This window comes from Drosophila takahashii, chromosome 2R (genome assembly GCF_030179915.1).
Source record: "Drosophila takahashii strain IR98-3 E-12201 chromosome 2R, DtakHiC1v2, whole genome shotgun sequence".
Classification (NCBI taxonomy): domain Eukaryota; kingdom Metazoa; phylum Arthropoda; class Insecta; order Diptera; family Drosophilidae; genus Drosophila; species Drosophila takahashii.
The window spans coordinates 5,262,041-5,282,631 of record NC_091679.1 but is presented as its reverse complement, the minus strand read 5'-3'; the positions used below and the strand labels follow the sequence as shown (position 1 = coordinate 5,282,631).

The 20,591-nt window shown below is 36.1% G+C and overlaps 1 protein-coding gene across 1 annotated transcript in view; it reads left to right on the top strand.

Moving 5' to 3' along the window:
• The window catches only part of DIP-lambda (Dpr-interacting protein lambda), a 476,056-nt gene that overhangs the window by 406,124 nt on the left and 49,341 nt on the right, over positions 1-20,591 (top strand). Inside the window, exon 10 of the mRNA XM_070213258.1 lies at positions 6,131-6,470. Within this exon, the coding sequence (XP_070069359.1) occupies positions 6,131-6,294 (164 nt within the window). The 3' untranslated portion in view covers positions 6,295-6,470. The remainder of the gene's footprint in view (positions 1-6,130; positions 6,471-20,591) is intronic.

Here is a 20,591-nt window from a genome sequence, read left to right as displayed (position 1 = left end):
ATCATATTGATCGGAGCAGCAGTTTAAGTTTTAAAAATTCAAAACAAATTTTAACTTAAATTGCCCTCCCCCTCGCCAGTTTTCTTGGCTGCTGCTCTCTCGGCCGTCGCTCTCCTGCCATCCGCTCTCTGGGTTATGCTCTCTCGGCAGGCTCCCACAAAATGCAACGCAATAACTTAGGAAATCTAAATAAATTCGTTAAAATTACTTTAAAAAATGTTAAAAACTTAAAAAATTAAACTTAAGCAATTGGGCCATAGAATAACTATTGAGCCAAAACTCATCTTGATCGGAGCAGCGGTTTAGATTATTTAAATCGAAAATTTAATTTTAAATGTAGCCCCCAAATTATGGGGGATATCGAAATTTCTTTTAGATTTCTAATTAGGCCCTTTCAAGACCTAAAATTCTGCAAAATCAAAATTTCAAAATTCCAACCACTTCAGAAGTTAAGCTTAAGTAAATCGAATGATTTTTTGCTCTAAATATGGATATTGGAGCTGTTTGGGGCCACTGGGGGGACATGTCGGACCTTAGTGGGCGCCTATGCCCCCAATGGAATACTGTGAAAAAATTTGGTTTAGGCTGTGGTCGTATCCCCCTAAAAATCGGTCTTTCATTTTATAATCTTTAGAGATGGATGCGATCTAAGTAAAAGTAGTGAATATAATAAACTAGCTATACCAGAAGCGACTTCGTTCGGTCAAAATTAATTTGCAGTTAGGAAATTAGGTTGTCAGGACTTTCTTATATCTTATTTGCGCCTTTGTTGAAAACCTTTGCGTAAACAACCTTTCTAGAAGATTCTTCCAGAGAGAGAATCCGAAGGCTACTGGTAGAGCTATATAATAAATGAATGCGATCTAAGTAAAAGTAGTGAATTATTATACCCTTGCAGAGGGTATTATGATTTCAGTCAGAAGTTTGCAACGCAGTGAAGGAGACGTTTCCGACCCCATAAAGTATATATATTCTTGATCAGCATCACAAGACGAGTCGATCTAGCCATGTCCGTCTGTCCGTCTGTCCGTCTGTCCGTCCGTCTGTCCGTCTGTCCGTCTGTCTGTTTCTACGCAAACTAGTCTCTCAGTTTTTGAGCTATCAGGATGAAACTTTCCCAAAAGTCTTCTTTCTATTGCAGGTAGTATATATGTCGGAGCCGACCGGATCGGACAACTATATCTTATAGCTCCCATAGGAACAATCGGAAAAAAAAAAACTTTAAAAAATTCTAGCTTCGGTGTTTTTTGAAATATTACCTTCTACTTTTGGGGATGTTATTTTTTAAATATATCTGAATTTCGAATTAATTATTTAAAAAATCGGACTACTATATCATATAGCTGCCATAGGAACGATCGGAAAATTAATGGAAAAGTAATAGGAAATAAATTCTAGCTTCTTTGGATTTTATTGTATTATCTTCTACTCTAGGATATGACACTTTTTAAATATTTCCGAATTTCAATTTTAATTTAATCAAAATCGGACGACTATATCATATAGCTGCCATAGGAACGATCGGAAAATTAATGGAAAAGTAATAGGAAATAAATTCAAGCTTCTTTGGTTTTTATTGTATTATTTTCTACTCTAAGATATGACTCTTTTTAAATATTTCCGAATTTCAATTTTAATTTAATCAAAATCGGACGACTATATCATATAGCTGCCATAGGAACGATCGGAAAATGAATGGAAAAGTAATAGGAAATAAATTCTAGCTTCTTTGGTTTTTATTGTATTATCTTCTACTCTAGGATATGACTCTTTTTAAATATTTTCGAGTTTCAATTTTAATTTGATCAAAATCGGACGACTATATCATATAGCTGCCATAGGAACGATCGGAAAATTAATGAGAAATATTAGAAAATTGAACATTTTTGCGATTTGTTAATTAATAGGAATGATCTGCAAGGGTATATAAGCTTCGGCTGGCCGAAGCTAGCTTCCTTTTTTGTTATACACTTGTCAGAAAAAGTATGCGTACAAATATTTTCCGCAACTTTAGAGCTTAAAAAAACCTCTTAAAAAAATTTGTAATAATGTCATTTTAATTTTAACATTCAGTACACTTATTAAGCTTTAATTTGACGTAACTTATTAAGTTACCTTTACTTTTCCTAATATAAACAAAAATGTAAAAATTGGCCGGATTTCGCATCAGAAAAAGTATGCGTACAAATGCTTATAGTATTAGAAAAAGCCATATTTTGGGCAAAGTACGTCGAGTTTAGTACGGAGTTTGATACCCTTTATGTTTTATAACTTCAGTCTACATATTCGGCATCGATTGGACCAATGTCCTTGCTTCCTTCGCTGTTATTTACTTCCATTCATCGACATTGAGTTTTTTCAGGATATCCTTGGATGCAAGGGTGTGAAGGCGAGTCCTGCCCTCCAGGACATCACAAAAATGCTTTACGGGATTGAGATATACTATTTTGATGGCGAATGTAGCTGTTTTACACATAAAAGCTTTGTTTTGTGGGCGAAATGTTTAGGTTCGTTGTCCTCTTGGTACCAAAAGTCCTTTTCGAGTCCCACTTTCAGGGCGCTTTAATTTGTTGTCTTAAAGTGCATAAAACAACCAACAAAATGAGGTATCGTTTATTAAAATCGGTCAACAACTTAACGAGAAATGGCTAGCCATATAACCAAACAAACAACTGCTTTGGCGTAATGCACGAATTTCATACGAATTTCAAAAAAAAACTAACCTTCTATCTAAATAAGAAAGTTTTTATACCCATTTCTCGTTAAGTTGTTGACCGATTTTTATAAACGATACCTCATTTTGTTGGTTGTTTTATGCACTTTAAGACAACAAATTAAAGCGCCCTGAAAGTGGTACTCGAAAAGGACTTTTGGTACCAAGAGGACAACGAACCTAAACATTTCGCCCACAAAACAAAGCTTTTATTTGTAAAACAGCTACATTCGCCATCAAAATAGTATATCTCAATCCCGTAAAGCATTTTTGTGATGTCCTGGAGGGCAGGACTCGCCTTCACACCCTTGCATCCAAGGATATCCTGAAAAAACTCAATGTCGATGAATGGAAGTAAATAACAGCGAAGGATGCAAGGACATTGGTCCAATCGATGCCGAATATGTAGACTGAAGTTATAAAACATAAAGGGTATCAAACTCCGTACTAAACTCGACGTACTTTGCCCAAAATATGGCTTTTTCTAATACTATATGCATTTGTACGCATACTTTTTCTGATGCGAAGTCCGGCCAATTTGTACATTTTTGTTTATATTAGGAAAAGTAAAGGTGCTAGAAATTAATGAGTTCGTCAAATTAAAGCCTAATATGTGTACTAAATGTTAAAAATAAAATGACATTATTACGAATTTTTTTAAGACGTTTTTTTAAGCTCTATAGTTGCGGAAAATATTTGTACGCATACTTTTTCTGGCAAGTGTACCTTCTATCAGTTACAATGTTATTAATGCAATTTTAATTTGCGCACAAATGTACACTTGTTTGTAAATTGGAATTTGTTGTTTTAAAATTTGTTGTTTTGAATGGAACGAAAAGATTGACATCCCATACAAAAGTAGCGAAGTAACTTACTATTATCCGATTCCACATTTGATTGATAATTATTAATTTTAATTTTCATTGAACACACATTGTGTGTATGTATTGTATTGTACATGTATTGTACAAATCAAAACATATCCAAATATACATACCTATTTGGACAAAAGTTCGAATCTTAAGATATTTAACTTGGAAACATTTTGGCTTTGCTTACAGAATTTGTAGTAATTTTCTATTTTCTTCCATGGTGGAAATTAAATAAGGTTCTTACTTCTGCTACAAAATGAAAAATAAAACCTATGCATTTGATCCATAGGACTGACTATTGATCGAAAATCATTTTGATCGGAGCTTAAGTTTTTAAAATCCAAAACAAATTTAAATTAAATTGCCCCATTCCCCTCCCCTTTCCCTGCAGCACTACCCCTCCCCATTTCTTGGCTGTTGCTCTCTCGGCCGTCGCTCTCTTGGCCTCCGCTCTCTGGGTTTCGCTCTCTCGGCAGGCTCCCACAAAATGCAACGCAATAACTTAGGAAATCTAAATAAATTCGTTAAAAATACTTTAAAAAAATGTTAAAAACTTAAAAAATTAAACTTAAGAATTTGGGCCATAAAATAACTATAGAGCCAAAACTCATCTTGATCGGAGCAGCGGTTTAGATTTTTTAAATCGAAAAGTTAATTTTAAATGTAGCCCCCGAAATTTCTTTTAGATTTCTAATTAGGCCCTTTCAAGACCTAAAATTCTGCAAAATCAAAATTTCGAAATTCCAACCACTTTAGAAGTTAAGCTTAAGTAAATCTAATGATTTTTTGCTCTAAAATGGATATTGGAGCTGTTTGGGGCCACTGGGGGGACATGTCGGACCTTAGTGGGCGCCTACGCCCCCAATGGGATACTGTGAAAAAATTTGCCTGCTCTAGCTCTTATGGTTTAGGCTGTGGTCGTATCCCTCTAAAAATCGGTCTTTCATTTTATAATCTTTAGAGATAGGACTAAAATAGGTATAGAAAAGACGTGGCGTCCAAGTGATTTTTATTTTTTCCGATCAAAAATAATGATTATTTTTAGGTTTAATTTTTTAATCAAAAATAGTGATTATTGTGTGAGGTTTAAAATAAAACTAATAATGATTACGGTCCCTTAAAAATACTATAGCTTATTTAATATATCTACTATAGTCATATAGAATGCTCTGCTCCAAAAAAAACAAGAGAGAACGCTATAGTCGGGTTTGTCTCCCGACTATCTAATACCCGTCACTCGGCTAAAGGGAGTGCGAGGGAGATGGATATATAACATTTTTTTGATTGCGTATAACTTTTTAATGAATGGTCTGATTTGGAAAATGTCTTTTACATTTCGATAGGTATAAATATACACAACAAAATTGCATTTATACTTCTCCGAAATCTTTAAAGGTGTGGGCGCCAGACACATTTTAAAATCGTTAGTGGGCGATTGTGGGCGTTAGAGGGGGCGTGGCGCTCGGCTAAAATAAACTTGCGCTGCGTAGGATGCAAAAGAATATGTGTGGAAAATCTCAACCATCTAGCTTTTGTAGTTTCTGAGATCTCTGCGTTCATACGGACAGACAGACGGACAGACGGACATGGCTATATCGACTCGGCTAGTGACCCTGATCAAGAATATATATACTTTATGGGGTCGGAAACGCTTCCTTCTAGCTGTTACATACTTTTGCACGAATATAATATACCCTTTTACTCTACGAGTAACGGGTATGACTATAGTTTTTGTTATTGCTACGGCTCCATATAGTATTCTGACTGTAGCATTTCAAAAGTGCTTTGCTCCAGGCTTCATAGATATTACTCTCGTAGCAATAGTATATAATTTTTGTAGTTACTATTGCTGCTATATAGTAGTATTTTCGAACCCTGTACAGGGATCTACTAATGGTGACATCATTTTACAAAAATTCTATGGTAACTCAATGATGTTGATTCAGGATTTATGGGAATATACATTTAACTATAAATATGAAAATAAAAAAATATTTTTAAAAATTACTAAAGAATATCCTAAAATTTAAAAAAAATTAAGATCAACCCATAATTCAAATTTGATAGCTTAGACTTGAACTGTTAGCGAAATATATGGCAAAGACTTTTATTTACGGAATGTCAGAATAAACCTCTTTGGGAGTCTTTTATTTTTGACTTTTATTAATTAAAGTCAGATATAACTGTTATTGTATGACTAAAAAAATTAAAGTTAAAAGTAACTGTTATATTTAAAAGAACATTATTTTAATGTTTTTTTTATTTAAATTTTAAAAATTATAAAGGAAAACGTTATTGCTAGGAGGCGTGTATGAGGTGCAAGGAAAGTGCTGGGTAAGTTCGGCGCATTAAAACAAATTTTTTCTATGGGTGATTTTTGGATTTCAGTTTTTGAAAATAACAGTACGATCTGCAAGGGTAAATAAGTTTCGGCTGGCCGAAGCTAGCTTCCTTTCTTCCTTTCCCAAAAAATTGGTATTATCGAAGGTTTTGAAAGTTTTGCCGCGTATTTAAATATTCACTAATTTTTGTATATGTATTTCAGTATACACTCACGGATATGAAAGAACTTACAGACCACCAGAAGCAATACCAACACCACGTACACCCTGGATATTTACGAATGCAGGATCACGGCGGCATGCTTGCGCTACGAAAGCGACAGTGTCGTTAATTATATATTTTTGGATTTTTTTCTTACACGTTTAAAAGTGTGTCCACACCAAACCCTCACATGCGAGAAGTTGAGAGTTGTACAGCCCGAAGCCATCCAGCAGCCTCCGAAGTAACTGCTATGTTATGTTTAATTTCGTTTTCCTATTGCCCTGGAAGATTTTTTTATCCAAAAGCTAGTTTTAGAAACCAACTCAGATGTTAAAATTAAGGTATGTATCGAGTATTACTATAAAAGAGTAGATGTCGGTTCGCGTCATGTTCCCCCAGCTCAAACAATAAGACCTAAAATTCTGGAAAAAATTGGGTCTGAATCGTATGTTTGAGGAGGTGTGCACTAAGAAAGGACTTTTTTAAAATTCGGCTCCTAAGGACTCCCAGGACTCTCGAAAAATGCGAAATTGCTTGATTAAAACATCAACCATTCCCACAGTTTTCAACCAAACAAGGTGATATTTATACCCTTGCAGAGGGTATTATGATTTCAGTCAGAAGTTTGCAACGCAGTGAAGGAGATGTTTCCGACCCCATAAAGTATATATATTCTTGATCAGCATCACTAGACGAGTCGATCTAGCCATGTCCGTCTGTCCGTCGGGTTGGTTTTTATTGTATTCTCTTCTACTCTGGGATATTTTTTAAATATTTCCGAGCTTCGGTTTTAATTTGATCAAAATTGAACTACTACCCTGCAGGAAACGGAATCAGTTTGGGACTATTAAAATGCTAGTTGGGTCAAGAAGGTTAACTAGTTCACGTTATGTCCATTTCTTTGTTACGAAGTGGTCCATTTTTCATATGCTTGTCGTCGGAAACAACTAGTCCATTTGCTACTAGTTTTGCACTAGTGATTGTTAACCAATTTATGGTTACAGCTGTTAAACTACACTAAAAGAAATATTTTCACGAAAAAACTAAAAATTAATCTCTAAACCATCAAGTGATTGGATTTCACTAGTACTTGACGATGCCTAACTTGACCCTCTCCTAATTTTTTTTTTTTTTAATTTGGATTTATTATCCCGTATGTTGTAAGACTATTACAAAATTACTTAGGAACTAGAGGTACAATATCATTTAAAGAAACAATAAATATTTTGACATTTAGAAACAAATTCATTTTACATTTTACATAGATGCTTAAAAAATTGGTAGAAAAAAAAGAAAATTTAAAAAGGAAGAAGAAAAAGTAAAACAAATAAAATTAAAGTTAAAATTAAAATTAAAACTAAAATTAGAATTAGCTTGTGCCCTTCAAGTAATTTAAAAGAGTTCTTTTAAAGTGCGCTCCATTTCGTATGCATTTTAAGTGGTTTGGGAGGTCATTCCAATAGCGAACGGCCTGAATAAAAAAGTGCTTTTCGGTCATCGCAAGTTTTAATCTTTTGCAGACAATGTTTTTGTTCTGGCCGAAGAAGCCAATTGCAATTCTTCATGTAGGTATTTTGGCTCTTTTCTGACTAGGAGTTTATGCAGAAATAGCAAGGTTTTCAACTTAATCCACGACTCAAAGCTTAGATCGAAGATTTTATTAGCATGACTTGTTATGTGATTCCTACGGTCTACATTAAAAACATAACGCGCAATGGAGTTGAAGGCAACTTGTAGCTTTCGCATGCTTACGGCGTTGCATGATCCGAATATTTCAATTCCGTAGAACAATATTGGGATAATGCAAGTTTTCGCCACTAGCATCCTAATATTTTGGGTTAAAGATAATTGCCTGAGTACTCCGTACGATTTCCCAGTGGCTTTAGTAACATGGTCATCCCTGGTTAAAGTGGAGTTAAATTCTATTCCTAGGTTTTTGGCTCGCTCAACAAAGTCTATTTCAACATTTTTTACCTGGATCTTCGGAAGGGAGCTAAGATTAATTGATTTTTTATATATTAATAGGCATTTGGACTTGGCTGGATTTAGTCTTAGCCCGTTTGCATCAGCCCAATTATTAATTTGTTTAATCTCATTGATGCTTATTCTGATACACTCACTAATTTGACTTAGCGGACGACTGACATATAATTGGACATCATCTGCATAAAGGTGCACATCACATATAGAGATACATTTAGGGAGGTCATTTTCATATAACGAGAAAAGAAGCGGACCTAAAACTGAGCCTTGTGGAACTCCCTGTGTGAGGGGTAGAAAAGATGACTTAAGCGACCCGGAGACCACGGCCTGCAACCTAAAGGAAAGATATGTTCGGATGAGGCTTACTGCACTTGCCGAGAAATTATACATGTTGCGAATCTTTGTACAGAGAATTTCATGATTTATCGAGTCAAAAGCTTTGCTAAAGTCAAGGAGTGTTAAAAGGGTTACTTTACTGTCATCAATATTTTGGCGTATATCTTCGGATATCTTTAAAATGGCAGTTGTACAACTTCTGTGCTTTTTAAAACCTGATTGCTTACAACTAAGGAGTTGATTGTTTTCCAGGAAAGTTTGCATCTGGAGAGCAACTAGCTGCTCAAAGGACTTCGCTAAGAAGGGCAATATGGATATTGGTCTAAATTATTTTTTTTTGATTTCGGGATGGGCAGAATTTTTGCGATTTTCCAACAATCAGGAAACATTGAGGTGGTAAACACAGTATTAAAGATGTGGGTAATATGATAAACTAATTTCGGGAGCAACATTTTTATAAACTTGGGACTAACATTATCTAGGCCTTCGGCGTTTGATTTTACTTTAAGTATACATTCAAGAACATCACATGGACGTACACACATAAAGCTAAAAATATTATCACAGGATGTCGTTGAGTTCAGGTACATATTTTGTGGTGGAATGAGAGAAGGGACCTCGGAAAATTGCTTATTGAGGGCATCTACATCAAGGTCTGATTTAGCCACTGCTTTTTGTTTACCTATCCCCAGGCTCCTCAAATCCTTCCAAACTTGACTAGGGGTCTCTGCACTGGCGAACTTATTGTTATAAAATCTACTTTTAGAAGAAGAGATAAGGTTTGTGACTGAATTTCTCAGTTGTTTGAAAATGATGTGCAGACTTTCGGTTTTGTATCTTTTCCAGCGTTTATAGGCATTATCCCGCAGGTTAATTTGTTTTTTAATTTCCAAATTAAACCAAGGCTGACTGGCTGGTTTATGTATTTTTGTTTTTAAAGGGACACAGTGTTCAAATAACTGTCGAATAAATAATAGGAGTTGGTCCTGTGCCGAAGTAAAGTTATAAATACTGGTCCAGTCATAATTGTCAAATTCGGTTAATAGGTTATTGCAATTTATTGATTTATAGTCTCTATAACTAAAAAGTCGGGGTGAATTATCAGAAATAAAATCATATGTCAAAAAAATCAAGTCATGTTTAGAGAACGATGGCACACACAATTGATCATAGAGAAGGAGTTTGGACGGATCACTAACAAAGAAAACATCTAACAAAGAGCTGCAGGTACTAGTGAAATGGGTAGGTAAGTTGGAATTAACCAAGTTTAGTCCAAGAGATCTAAAATCATTCTGCACATTTTGTTCTTTGATTATGTTGCTATTAAGATCTCCAGCCAGGATAACGTTTTCGTACCCAACAGATATATTAGATACAGCCTGTGTGAACTCATTATATTCAGTTGTTCGATGGGGTCTATAAATACAACAGATTAGGATTTTTGATTTAAACCGACGATCTACGACATCTAAAACAAGAAAGGAAGCTAGCTTCGGCCAGCCGAAGCTTATATACCCTTGCAGATCATTCCTATTAATCGCAAAAATGTTCAATTTTCTAATATTTCTCATTAATTTTCCGATCGTTCCTATGGCAGCTATATGATATAGTCGTCCGATTTTGATCAAATTAAAATTGAAATTCGGAAATATTTAAAAAGAGTCATATCCTAGAGTAGAAGATGATACAATAAAAACCAAAGAAGCTAGAATTTATTTCCTATTACTTTTCCATTAATTTTCCGATCGTTCCTATGGCAGCTATATGATATAGTAGTCCGATTTTTTTAATAATTAATTCGAAATTACGAAATATTTAAAAAATAACATCCCCAAAAGTAGAAGGTAATATTTCAAAAAACACCGAAGCTAGAATTTTTTTAAGTTTTTTTTTCCGATCCTTCCTATGGGAGCTATAAGATATAGTTGTCCGATCCGGTCGGCTCCGACATATATACTACCTGCAATAGAAAGAAGACTTTTGCGAAAGTTTTGTCCCGATAGCTCAAAAACTGAGAGACTAGTTTGCGTATAAACAGACAGACGGACAGACGGACATGGCTAGATCGACTCGTCTTGTGATGCTGATCAAGAATATATATACTTTATGGGGTCGGAAACGTCTCCTTCACTGCGTTGCAAACTTCTGACTGAAATCATAATACCCTCTGCAAGGGTATAAAAATATATTCAACTCTGCTGTCAATGGGATTTGATTGAATAAGTTTCGAAGTATATTTGTTGCTTACATAAATGGCTACACCACCTGCGTGGGTTACTCTGTCGGATCTGTACAATACATAACCATCACATTCAAAAGGGACATCACTACAGCCACTGACAAACCATGTTTCTGAAACACAGACCACATCAACATTTGAACCAGCAAATAGTTCCCTAAACTCATCCATTTTTCTGACCAGGCTTTGAGCATTTATGTGAACAACCGTCAACCCCACTTTCTGTTTACAGAGAATTTTAAGCAGACTGCTTGCTGTTTCATTATTTGTGTTGACCTGCATTAATATTAAGATATACGGGAAATTGGGAAACGCACATATGAATTGAGAAGGCACAAGCTAGATTTAGATAAAGAGAGATTACAAATAGAAATATAGAATTACTCTTAAAAACTATACTCTTAACGAGTTCAAATGCATAGGAGAAGTTATTGACGAAAGCTATTTTGATCATGAGAGGTACCTTCAGCAAGCAGGGCACCTGATCCGGAGAGGGAGAGAGCTGACTCAGCAGCAGAGAACGCTGAGAGCTCATCAAGCTGCTGGATAATGTGGATGTTATCTCTCTCACTGCACTTCACGTGCACAATCCCACGGCGCGTAAAAACAGCAGCAAGAGATTTCTTCTTCTTCAAGCGCATGGCTTCTTTAAAGATAATGAAATTATCTCTCGAAAGCTGCTCGTTAACGTAGAGAGCGGCCGGCGAGTCAAAGCCCAACAGGTGTATGCTCAGTTGTTGTTTTGTTGTTCGTCGGTATTCACCCAGTGCGCGAAGAAGGGAAACTTTTTCCCTTGTCGTTTCTAATTTGATTAGAATTGGAGGGTCCACCAGGGAATTTTGCGATTTCCGGACCATGAAAATGTCGCGAACTCTCGGCGCAGGAACAAGGTTTGTGGAAAAACACAACTTGTTAAACAGAGGCCATAGTTTTCCCCTGCCACAAAGGGGACTCTATGCATGCGTACTACGCACGCATCACTTTCGGCGCGTTGTGCATCATGTTTAACTTGCACAGTGCCAACTTGGGATTTCAGGGAACGCAGCTCCTTCTCCAGCTTTAACATGCGATCGGCCATGTGATTCATCTCAGTGGTCACACCTAGGAGCCTTTCCTTCAGCACCTCGAGCATCCTATCCTCAACCTCGCGGATGGTGGACTTTATCAGCAGAGCTTGTTCATCAAAGCGGCTATTTATGGCCGCTATTAGCAAAGGTGAGGGGGTGTCATTGGGGGCATCTGAAGGGCGGCCGCGCTTAGAGCCAGAGGCTTCTTTTAAACGCTTTCCCTCTGGAAGAACCATGTTTTTCTTCTTCTTCTGTTTTTTTTATGAGTGTGGTGAATAGGCCGAGTTATGCTTTCTACTTTCAGCTGTTTGAGTGTTTTTTGTTATTCTTTTTGTTTTTGAGTTTTTCTTTAGCCGGCTTCGATTTTTTTGTTTGGTTGTGTGTGGTTGCGACTAAAGATTTTAACTTGTCGCTTTTAGTGTTTTTAAAGTGTTTAACCAAAAGTTAAAGCCAGTATTAGTTTGTTGTTGTTTTATATTTGTTTTGCTTATTATTTTGCTCGACGATGTTACGGATATATCCGAGAAATTTGTGATTTTATCGGAGCGGTCTAAAAACACGACTTGTGTACTCGTGTGTTCGTTTTGTTTTAGTAGCCAATTAATAGGCGCGGTCCTTAGAGGAATTCTGATTATTATTATGTAATCATATACAGTACATGATAATTAAATGGAATTAAAACAAACTTACTTTTTTTGACGCAAGTCGCACTCTCTAGGACTTGAACCCGGGACCTTTGGATTTGTAGACACACTAACTGATTGAGCCATACACGCATTACATTTTGTAATGACCTAACAAGGTTTAGGAATTTTAGTGTGACATAATTGGGTGCATGTCATAACGCCCGGTGTCATAACGCCCGTGGGCGTTATGACACACTCAAAAGTGTCATAGGGCCCGTGGGCCTTATGACACACTTCAAAGTGTCATAACGCCCGCAGGCGTTATGTCACTTTTTTTGAGGGCCTTATGACACACAGGAAAGTGTCATAACGCCCTCAGGAAAAAAATATATTTAACTAATACTTTAGTAATTAAAGTGATTTTTTTTAGATTTTTATGTCCGTTTTGGGTGAAATTTTCTGCTGACCGTTTTTTAGAGTTCCAATTTTATATTAGTTTAGATTATTTATATAAGTAAAAAAGTCGTATTCAGGTTGAGCGCGCGCAGTAAACAATAATGCGGCTTGCACTTTTATTCAAACAAATTTTTGTCTGCGCCCTTTATAACATTTTATTGAAATACTTGTAAGTGCGAGTAACAGAGAGGCAATGTAGTAATCAGTTGTGTATAATAATTCAGCGATGAGTAATGTGGTAGAAGTCAAGTATTTGTAGTGAGGAAAAGCGCCGCAGGCAAAATTTTTTTTACAAAAAAATCGCGCGATTTTTGAGAAAAAAAATTTTTGTCTGCGGTCTTTTTAACAATTTATTGAAATACTTGTAAATGATTTTCAACTATCTGGCTGCAGTTCGGGCAGAGCATTAGAGAGTTTTTTGAACGCTGTTCCAGATTTTTGAAGCACTCAAAGCATATTTTGAAGTGCCAACATGGAAGGAAAACTACGTCCTGCGGCCTATCAATGCAAATAATACATTTTAGCACGTCAGCCATTTGGCTGAACTGCAAAGTATTCTACCACATTACTCATCGCTGAATTATTATACACAACTGATTACTACATTGCCTCTATGTTACTCGCACTTACAAGTATTTCAATAAAATGTTATAAAAGGCGCAGACAAAAATTTGTTTGAATAAAAGTGCAAGCCGCATTATTGTTTACTGCGCGCGCTCAACCTGAATACGACTTTTTTACTTATATAAATAATCTAAACTAATATAAAATTGGAACTCTAAAAAACGGTCAGCAGAAAATTTCACCCAAAACGGACATAAAAATCTAAAAAAAATCACATTAATTACTAAAGTATTAGTTAAATATATTTTTTTCCTGAGGGCGTTATGACACTTTCTTGTGTGTCATAAGGCCCTCAAAAAAAGTGACATAGCACCTGCGGGCGTTATGACACTTTGAAGTGTGTCATAAGGCCCACGGGCCCTATGACACTTTTGAGTGTGTCATAACGCCCACGGGCGTTATGACACCGGGCGTTATGACATGCACCCCTTTAACGCTGCCTTGATACCATCCCGCGTCCATGCAGCAGGGCGGTGAGCATGGATTTTCGCGGATCATGCGCAGGCAAATAATGGAAAGGTGGGACTCCACTGCCTTCCACTTATTCCTGGGGATCCGTCCTTCCGGGTTTCCCTTGTCGATAAGACAGAGTAGGACTCAATCCTTGGTGATCTCAGCGAAGGAGACCGAGGGCTGGACCTTAGATCTCTTCGCCGAAGGTCCGGGTAGCTCGAGGGATCGTTGCCGCTTCGTCTGAGCACCTTCTTGAGTGGGCTTATCCTGCCCATAGTTGGGAAGCACCAACTTTGCCCACTCTACCTTCTTCAGCCATTCTGGCGAAGGTGTGGCAATGTTGCTCCTTGCATGTGAGCGCAGAGTCTGGGCGGCAGTCCGTCTTTCCGCATAGGTGTATTTGCCACCAGTGGGTGGCCCGATCGCCTTGGCTGTGCCTACCGTTGCCTTTGGTGCAATTGCTCCTGAGGCGGACGTATCGGCTGCCGGCTTTCTGCCAACCAACACCCCCAATTTGGGATGTGGTCCCTTCCGGACCGTGCTGGTGCTTGCGTTGGAGCAAGTGCTCGGCATTTCTGTGGGTTTTTTAAGAGTTCCCGTCTTTGTGTTAATTTGTGTTGTTTTGTTAGTTGTCTCCATATTAGATCCCACGAGTTGCGGAGAAGGGGAAGGTCCACCCGGGCAGAGATCCGCGATGCCCGGGTAAGGCGGTAATTAGAACAGGGGGTCGCCATGTCCCTGAGCTCACCGTTCAAGACTGGGCTAGTTTTTGACCCGGGCCCCCAGCCAGGCTGAGGCAGGGGGGTAGGTGGTGTGTAGGGTTTTTGGGTTTGTGTAGAGCAACTATTTAGATGCGGCTGAACAACTCGCATCGTCGGTACTGCGTCGACGCAAGATACCCGCTAACTGTCCGGGGCTGATTATTTGCTGGGGCTTCCGTCCACGATTCCGTGATTGACCTCTGCCACCAGTCTATTCACAGCTAACCTCCGGAAGTAGAGGTCGTTCGCTATCCGCAATCTGCGACCCGCTAGGATGCCCCAGCTGGGCGGCTTCGGAACCATCTCACAAGTTCTTCAGTTCTTTTAGCTATTGATTCTGGTTCCATTTGAATTTGATGGAATCCTTTGGCTAAATCAATGGTAGTGAAATATTGACATCTTCCCAGTTTGTCTAATATTTCATCCATTCTGGGTATCGGAAATGTATCATTGATAGTGATCTCATTTAAATTTCTGTAATCCACTACTAATCTAAACTTCATTTTGAATGATGCATCGCTCTCTTTTGGAACTATCCAAATAGGTGAACAATAGGGAGATTTGGATTTACGAATTATTCCCTGTTCAATCATTTCATTTATTTGTTTATTAACTTCATCATCAAAGGTTTGAGGGTATTTATATGGCTTCCTATATACTGGGTCTTCATGTTTTGTTTGTATTGAATGTTTAATAGTACTTGTAAAAGTCAAATTCTCACCTTCCTTGTACTGTATGTCATTGTATTCAAATAAAACTTTCTTTAAATTTTCTTTCTCTTCCTCTTTTAAATGTTCTAATCTGTATTCATTGCATTCTTTTAATTCATTATTAATGGCAAAATTAAATGATTGGTCCTTTGATAAGGGCGGATTAATGCATTATAATGCGGTCTTATCCTCTTCAATCTCCTTTTTAATCGATGGTGGACTAAGGCATTTTACTGCGGTCTTGTCCTTTCCTACATCGTTCTCACCATATTTAATATAAAGTAATGTATCTCCTAACGTCACTGTTTCTTCTTCGTAATTTATTTTTGCTTTACTTTCTTTCAAATAATCTCTACCTATTAAAATGTCATAATTTTCAGAAAATTTATGTAAATAAAATTTTTGTTTAACTGGACAGATTTTACATGGATCCAATGTAATACTTTTATTTAGTTCCATTGACCCATTTATTGTGAATACTTTTAATTTTTCATCTTGTTCCTCATTATTTCCAAAATTCTGCGTCATTGTATTGATCAAATAAAAACACCTCTTAACGAGGTAAAAAAATAGTGACGATCGCACCTTCAACATACAAAAGTTCTGATATCAACATTTGTGACGAAAAATTATTACACTCGTCATTAAATAGACTTTCTAATATTTTCTCATTCGGCCCGCCCTAGCAAACTATTCCAGCCTTTTTCCCTTCACAATATTTTCTCGTTCTCAAACGAGATGCAGCACAAGTCTGTAGCTTTAGTAGTATAGAAGTTACGGCTTTCCGAATTTTAGCTACTTATAGCTACAACAGCTTTAAATTTCGAAATATTTACTTTTTCACTTTCACCGCTCTCTTTCCCAAGCCAATTGATTCTTAGAGTCTTGGTATGCAATCCTGTTAGTTTTCGCAATACCTTTCGATAGGTGTATCATTCATTATGATCGGACCATCACAGTAGATTTTCATTTCTTCGTGTATATATAGTAGTCGCCTTCGCACACTCTACTGGTGCGCTTCGTCACTACATGGACTGCCGTCCATAGTGATAGATGACCCTGTATCTATCATAGCTCTAAGAAGTTTTCCCTTAATCATTACTCTGACATATGGTCAACACTTTCTGTATCCGAGGCAGTTTGTTGAAAATTTACGTCCATTCTATTCTGTGCACTGTCACTCTCTCTTTGTCTTTTAACAGGTGTATTCGGAGAATTATTGGAAGCTGATGCTTGGAAATTTAAGGGGTTTTGGGCCCTACCTTGATCTAAGTTCCTCCTACACTCTTGATAATTTCCCTGATTTTGAGGGGGAATTTGATTTCTATTTGTTGAACTTTGAGAAGTTGTTGAATTTGAATTATTATTATTCCCTGAATAATTATTATTGTTGTGTCTTGGATAACTATAGGAGTGGGAATTGTTCCCTTGATTATAATAATTTTTATGTGTATTTCCCGAATTCCTTCGACTATCGTTGCGCCTGGGTTTATAATTATCAAAAGGATCTGCATCCCAGTGACCTAGAATCATTGCTGCTTCTTTTAGATTGGCAACTGTTGTTATATATTTTTTGGACAAGAAAGTATATAATCTATCAGGAAGTTTTCTTTCGATGCAATCCCTAATTGTTTTTTTTTAAGGAACTTTTGTAAATTAGCTTGTCTGTTGGATCTGATTCTAGTTCTAACTTATTGTGTACATTTGATGATCTGGATTTTAGTTCCTTTACGAACTTACTGATGCTTCCTTGGTATGGGGTGTCACGAACGTGCTGTATGATGTCCTCGTATGGCCTGTGATCCTTGAAAGCTTTAATTAGGGCCACTTTTGCTGTTCCCCATGTGTTCGACTTTTCCTCCTCGATCACTGCTTGCGCGGAATCGACGATGGTCCTCTCAATGGCTCCATAGATGATGTGGGTTTGGCGAACATCTTGAGTAGGGTAAAGTTGCAGTAAGTACTCTACTCTGGCAATATAGCGACTTAATTCCGATGGGTTGCCGTCGAAATAAGGTAGCTCTTTGATTTGTCCGATAAGCTGATTCAGATGCAGCTCAGACAACTGCGGTAGCACTGGTGGGTTTGCCATGTTTAATGTTTTATATTTTGTTTTCAATATTGGCACTTTTTAAATTTCAAGGGCGTATTGACCGAATTGGATTTTTATTTTAGTTTCTGCGTGCGAAAATTACACATAGATTCTTTAGCGGATCTCGATATTTGTCGTTTTGTATATTCACGGATTTTTCGCTGATCAGGACAAACTAGTCGTATAGTAATATCCTTTAGTAGATAAGTACCGATGACTTTTAAAATGACTTCAAGATCCTGCGCCAATAAAATGTTTGCACCATAAGTTTAATATAAAAAAAAAACTTTATTTAATTTTAATTTTAAACTGGTTACAATATTTTTTTATTTGGAAGAACACTGACTGTCTTTAGACAAGTCTCAAACTGAACTCGCTTCTTAACTTAAACTTCTTTGATGATCATACCTCGGCTCTGAGCTTTAGAGCTGTCTATGAGTGGAGTTAGCTTTAATTGAGTGAGTTTTAAAATTGCCCTTTGGATTGTTGATTGATAATGCGCCGGCGACTTAATCCGATTGTTTAGTCTAAATCTTTGGGGATTCTTTCTCATGGTAATTTTCCATTGAGGGTCCGAAAAGTGTGGGAACGAACTGATAACGTAATTTGATTCGTTCTGGATGTTTAGTCTAAGGCTTGGGTTCATTTGCAATTAGATATTGGCTGGTGGCGTACTAAGGTTATCTGAAGGGTGAATTCTGGGATGGTGTATGTGTGTGTAAGTGTGTGGGCGTATGAACATGTGCATAGAGTTATGTGGAACTATGGATATGTCACTATATATATATATTTATATATTATATTTCTTAAGTAGTTTGCATAGGACAATGTACTGTTGTTTTTACGGAAATTAAGGAAAAACGTTATGATAAAATCTTTTCTCGGCTTATAGGCTAAAAGGAATTTTTTAAATTTAAATTAAAAACCAAATATAATGGTATGCTTAGTTTTCAATTTTAATTTCCGCAGGCGAAGCTGCGGGCTACCGACCTTGCTAGAAATTAATATAATTTTAATCAAGGTGAAAAATTAATGAAAACAAAAATACTTAAACAAAATATCAATGGTAAAATGCAGTAATATCGAAGTGCTTGATGTCTTTCCTTAAATTAGTCAATACATAAAGCAAAACATTGCTTCGCATAAATATTAGTTTCCCTTATAAGAGTTTTCTAATGTGGAGTGTCTAACTTCTAAAAACCCCCAAACCCCCTACAAGGCAAAAAGTTATGATAAAATCTTTTCTCGGCTTATTGCTTAAAATAAGAAATTTTTAATTTAAAATAAGTAGCAAATATGGGCGGTTCTCTTACAAACCGAACACCTTTTATTGGGTCACATTTTTAATTTGCCTGAAACTTTTTTTACACGTACTATTCGGAAAATAAGTAAACACGTGTATCAGGATTTGACCGAAAAAAAATTATTTTTTTAGTTCGATTTTTTTTTAAGTTAAAAATATTCAAATTTGAAAAAGTAGCTTCTCATTGAAAATCTGTATCTCCGGTTATATAAATCCGCTTGATATAATATATATAATATATTATGTCTTTTGCATTAATTCCTATAAAACCTCTTCTTTCAAAATAAAATTTGTAAAAAAAAAGTGGTTAATTTCTTAAAAATAAAAAAAAATTTTAAATTTATAAAACTTTTTAACCATTGCGTCCACAGAAATTTTTTTTTTTTATTTTAATACTTGCGCTATATTGTTAGTTACAATCGGTTTTTGTAAAAAGTTGGAGCCACGTTTAGTTTTTAAAATATCGAATTTGTTTTAACAAGGCCTCGGCTTTTTTCTATGAAAAAACCTCGCAGCATGTAGATCCACTCTCTCACTTTTACACCAGTTAAAAAAAAAATCGATGAAATATACCATGAATAAAACCTTTGTTTTCCGGTAAGGTACGTCTTCCTGATTAAAAAAATGACACTTAATGGCACTTTTTTAATTTCTAACTTGAGTTGTGGTAAACCGATTTCAAACATAAATGACTCATTTTACAGGTAATAATATGCCCTCCAACTTTCTAATACACTGCATTGAGTTCCATTCATTAGTTTAGAAGCTACATTTCGTCAAAGTTGAAAAAGTTAGAAAAAATGCAAAAATGCTGGCATAAATGGCTTCGTTAAAAATACACGCCTAAAAATCGAAATTAGTTTTATGACTTCTTCTTAAAGATACATCTTTAAGCCAACTTATAAGACCATCAACTCAAAAATCAATCCAGGGTTCGATTTTATATCGATTTCTTACGTTGGGAAAAACGGGCATTACAGCCCTGTTAGAGCCCTGTTGTGTCAGTTGCTTCAAAAATAAAAATCCGAATATTTAAATAAAACGCTGGTATTCACTAATAGGAAGTTTCACTCCAAAGGTCATAGATAAACCAATTAACGTAGTTGCCGACGCATTATCACGAATACGGATTAACAATTTGTCCGATAGCGATCAGTCGGAACCATCCGAGTCCGATCAAAATACTCTGCATTCAGCAGAAAGTAGTTTCCAAAATGTAATTGAAGAATAAAAGCCTTTAAACGAGTTATTATTCAGTTATTAATAACAAACGCTGGGTTTACAATCCTTGCATCTGTTAACGTATTTAATAATAGCAGACATATAATCGAGTTACACTCCAGAAAATTTGGTTTCAATTCTAAGAGAATATCTACAACCAAATGTAACAGTCGGAATACATTGTACACTTAAAGATTTTTATACAATTCAAAAACCTTTAAAAGAAAACTTCGTTAATAAATTCCTTTTCACAAGAGCACATTCCTTCAAGAAAACCGTTGACTAGAAACAAATCTGTAGATTGTATTACTGGCCCAAGTTATTTTCAAAATTAAAAGAATGTATTAAAAATGTTATAATTGCAATGAAAACAAATATATTAGACACCCAATTAAAATTTCGATTGGTGAAGTCCCAATTCCATCTAAAGAGGCCGAAAATTTACATATTCATAAATATTATGCGCAAGGTCTATTTTTAATAACTTATATTGACGCCTATTAAAAATGTCTTAAAGAACTTAAAGTACTTAAAGAAATTCAAGGTTACTTAAATATTGAAAATAAAGTAACGGAACTACTTCAACAATTT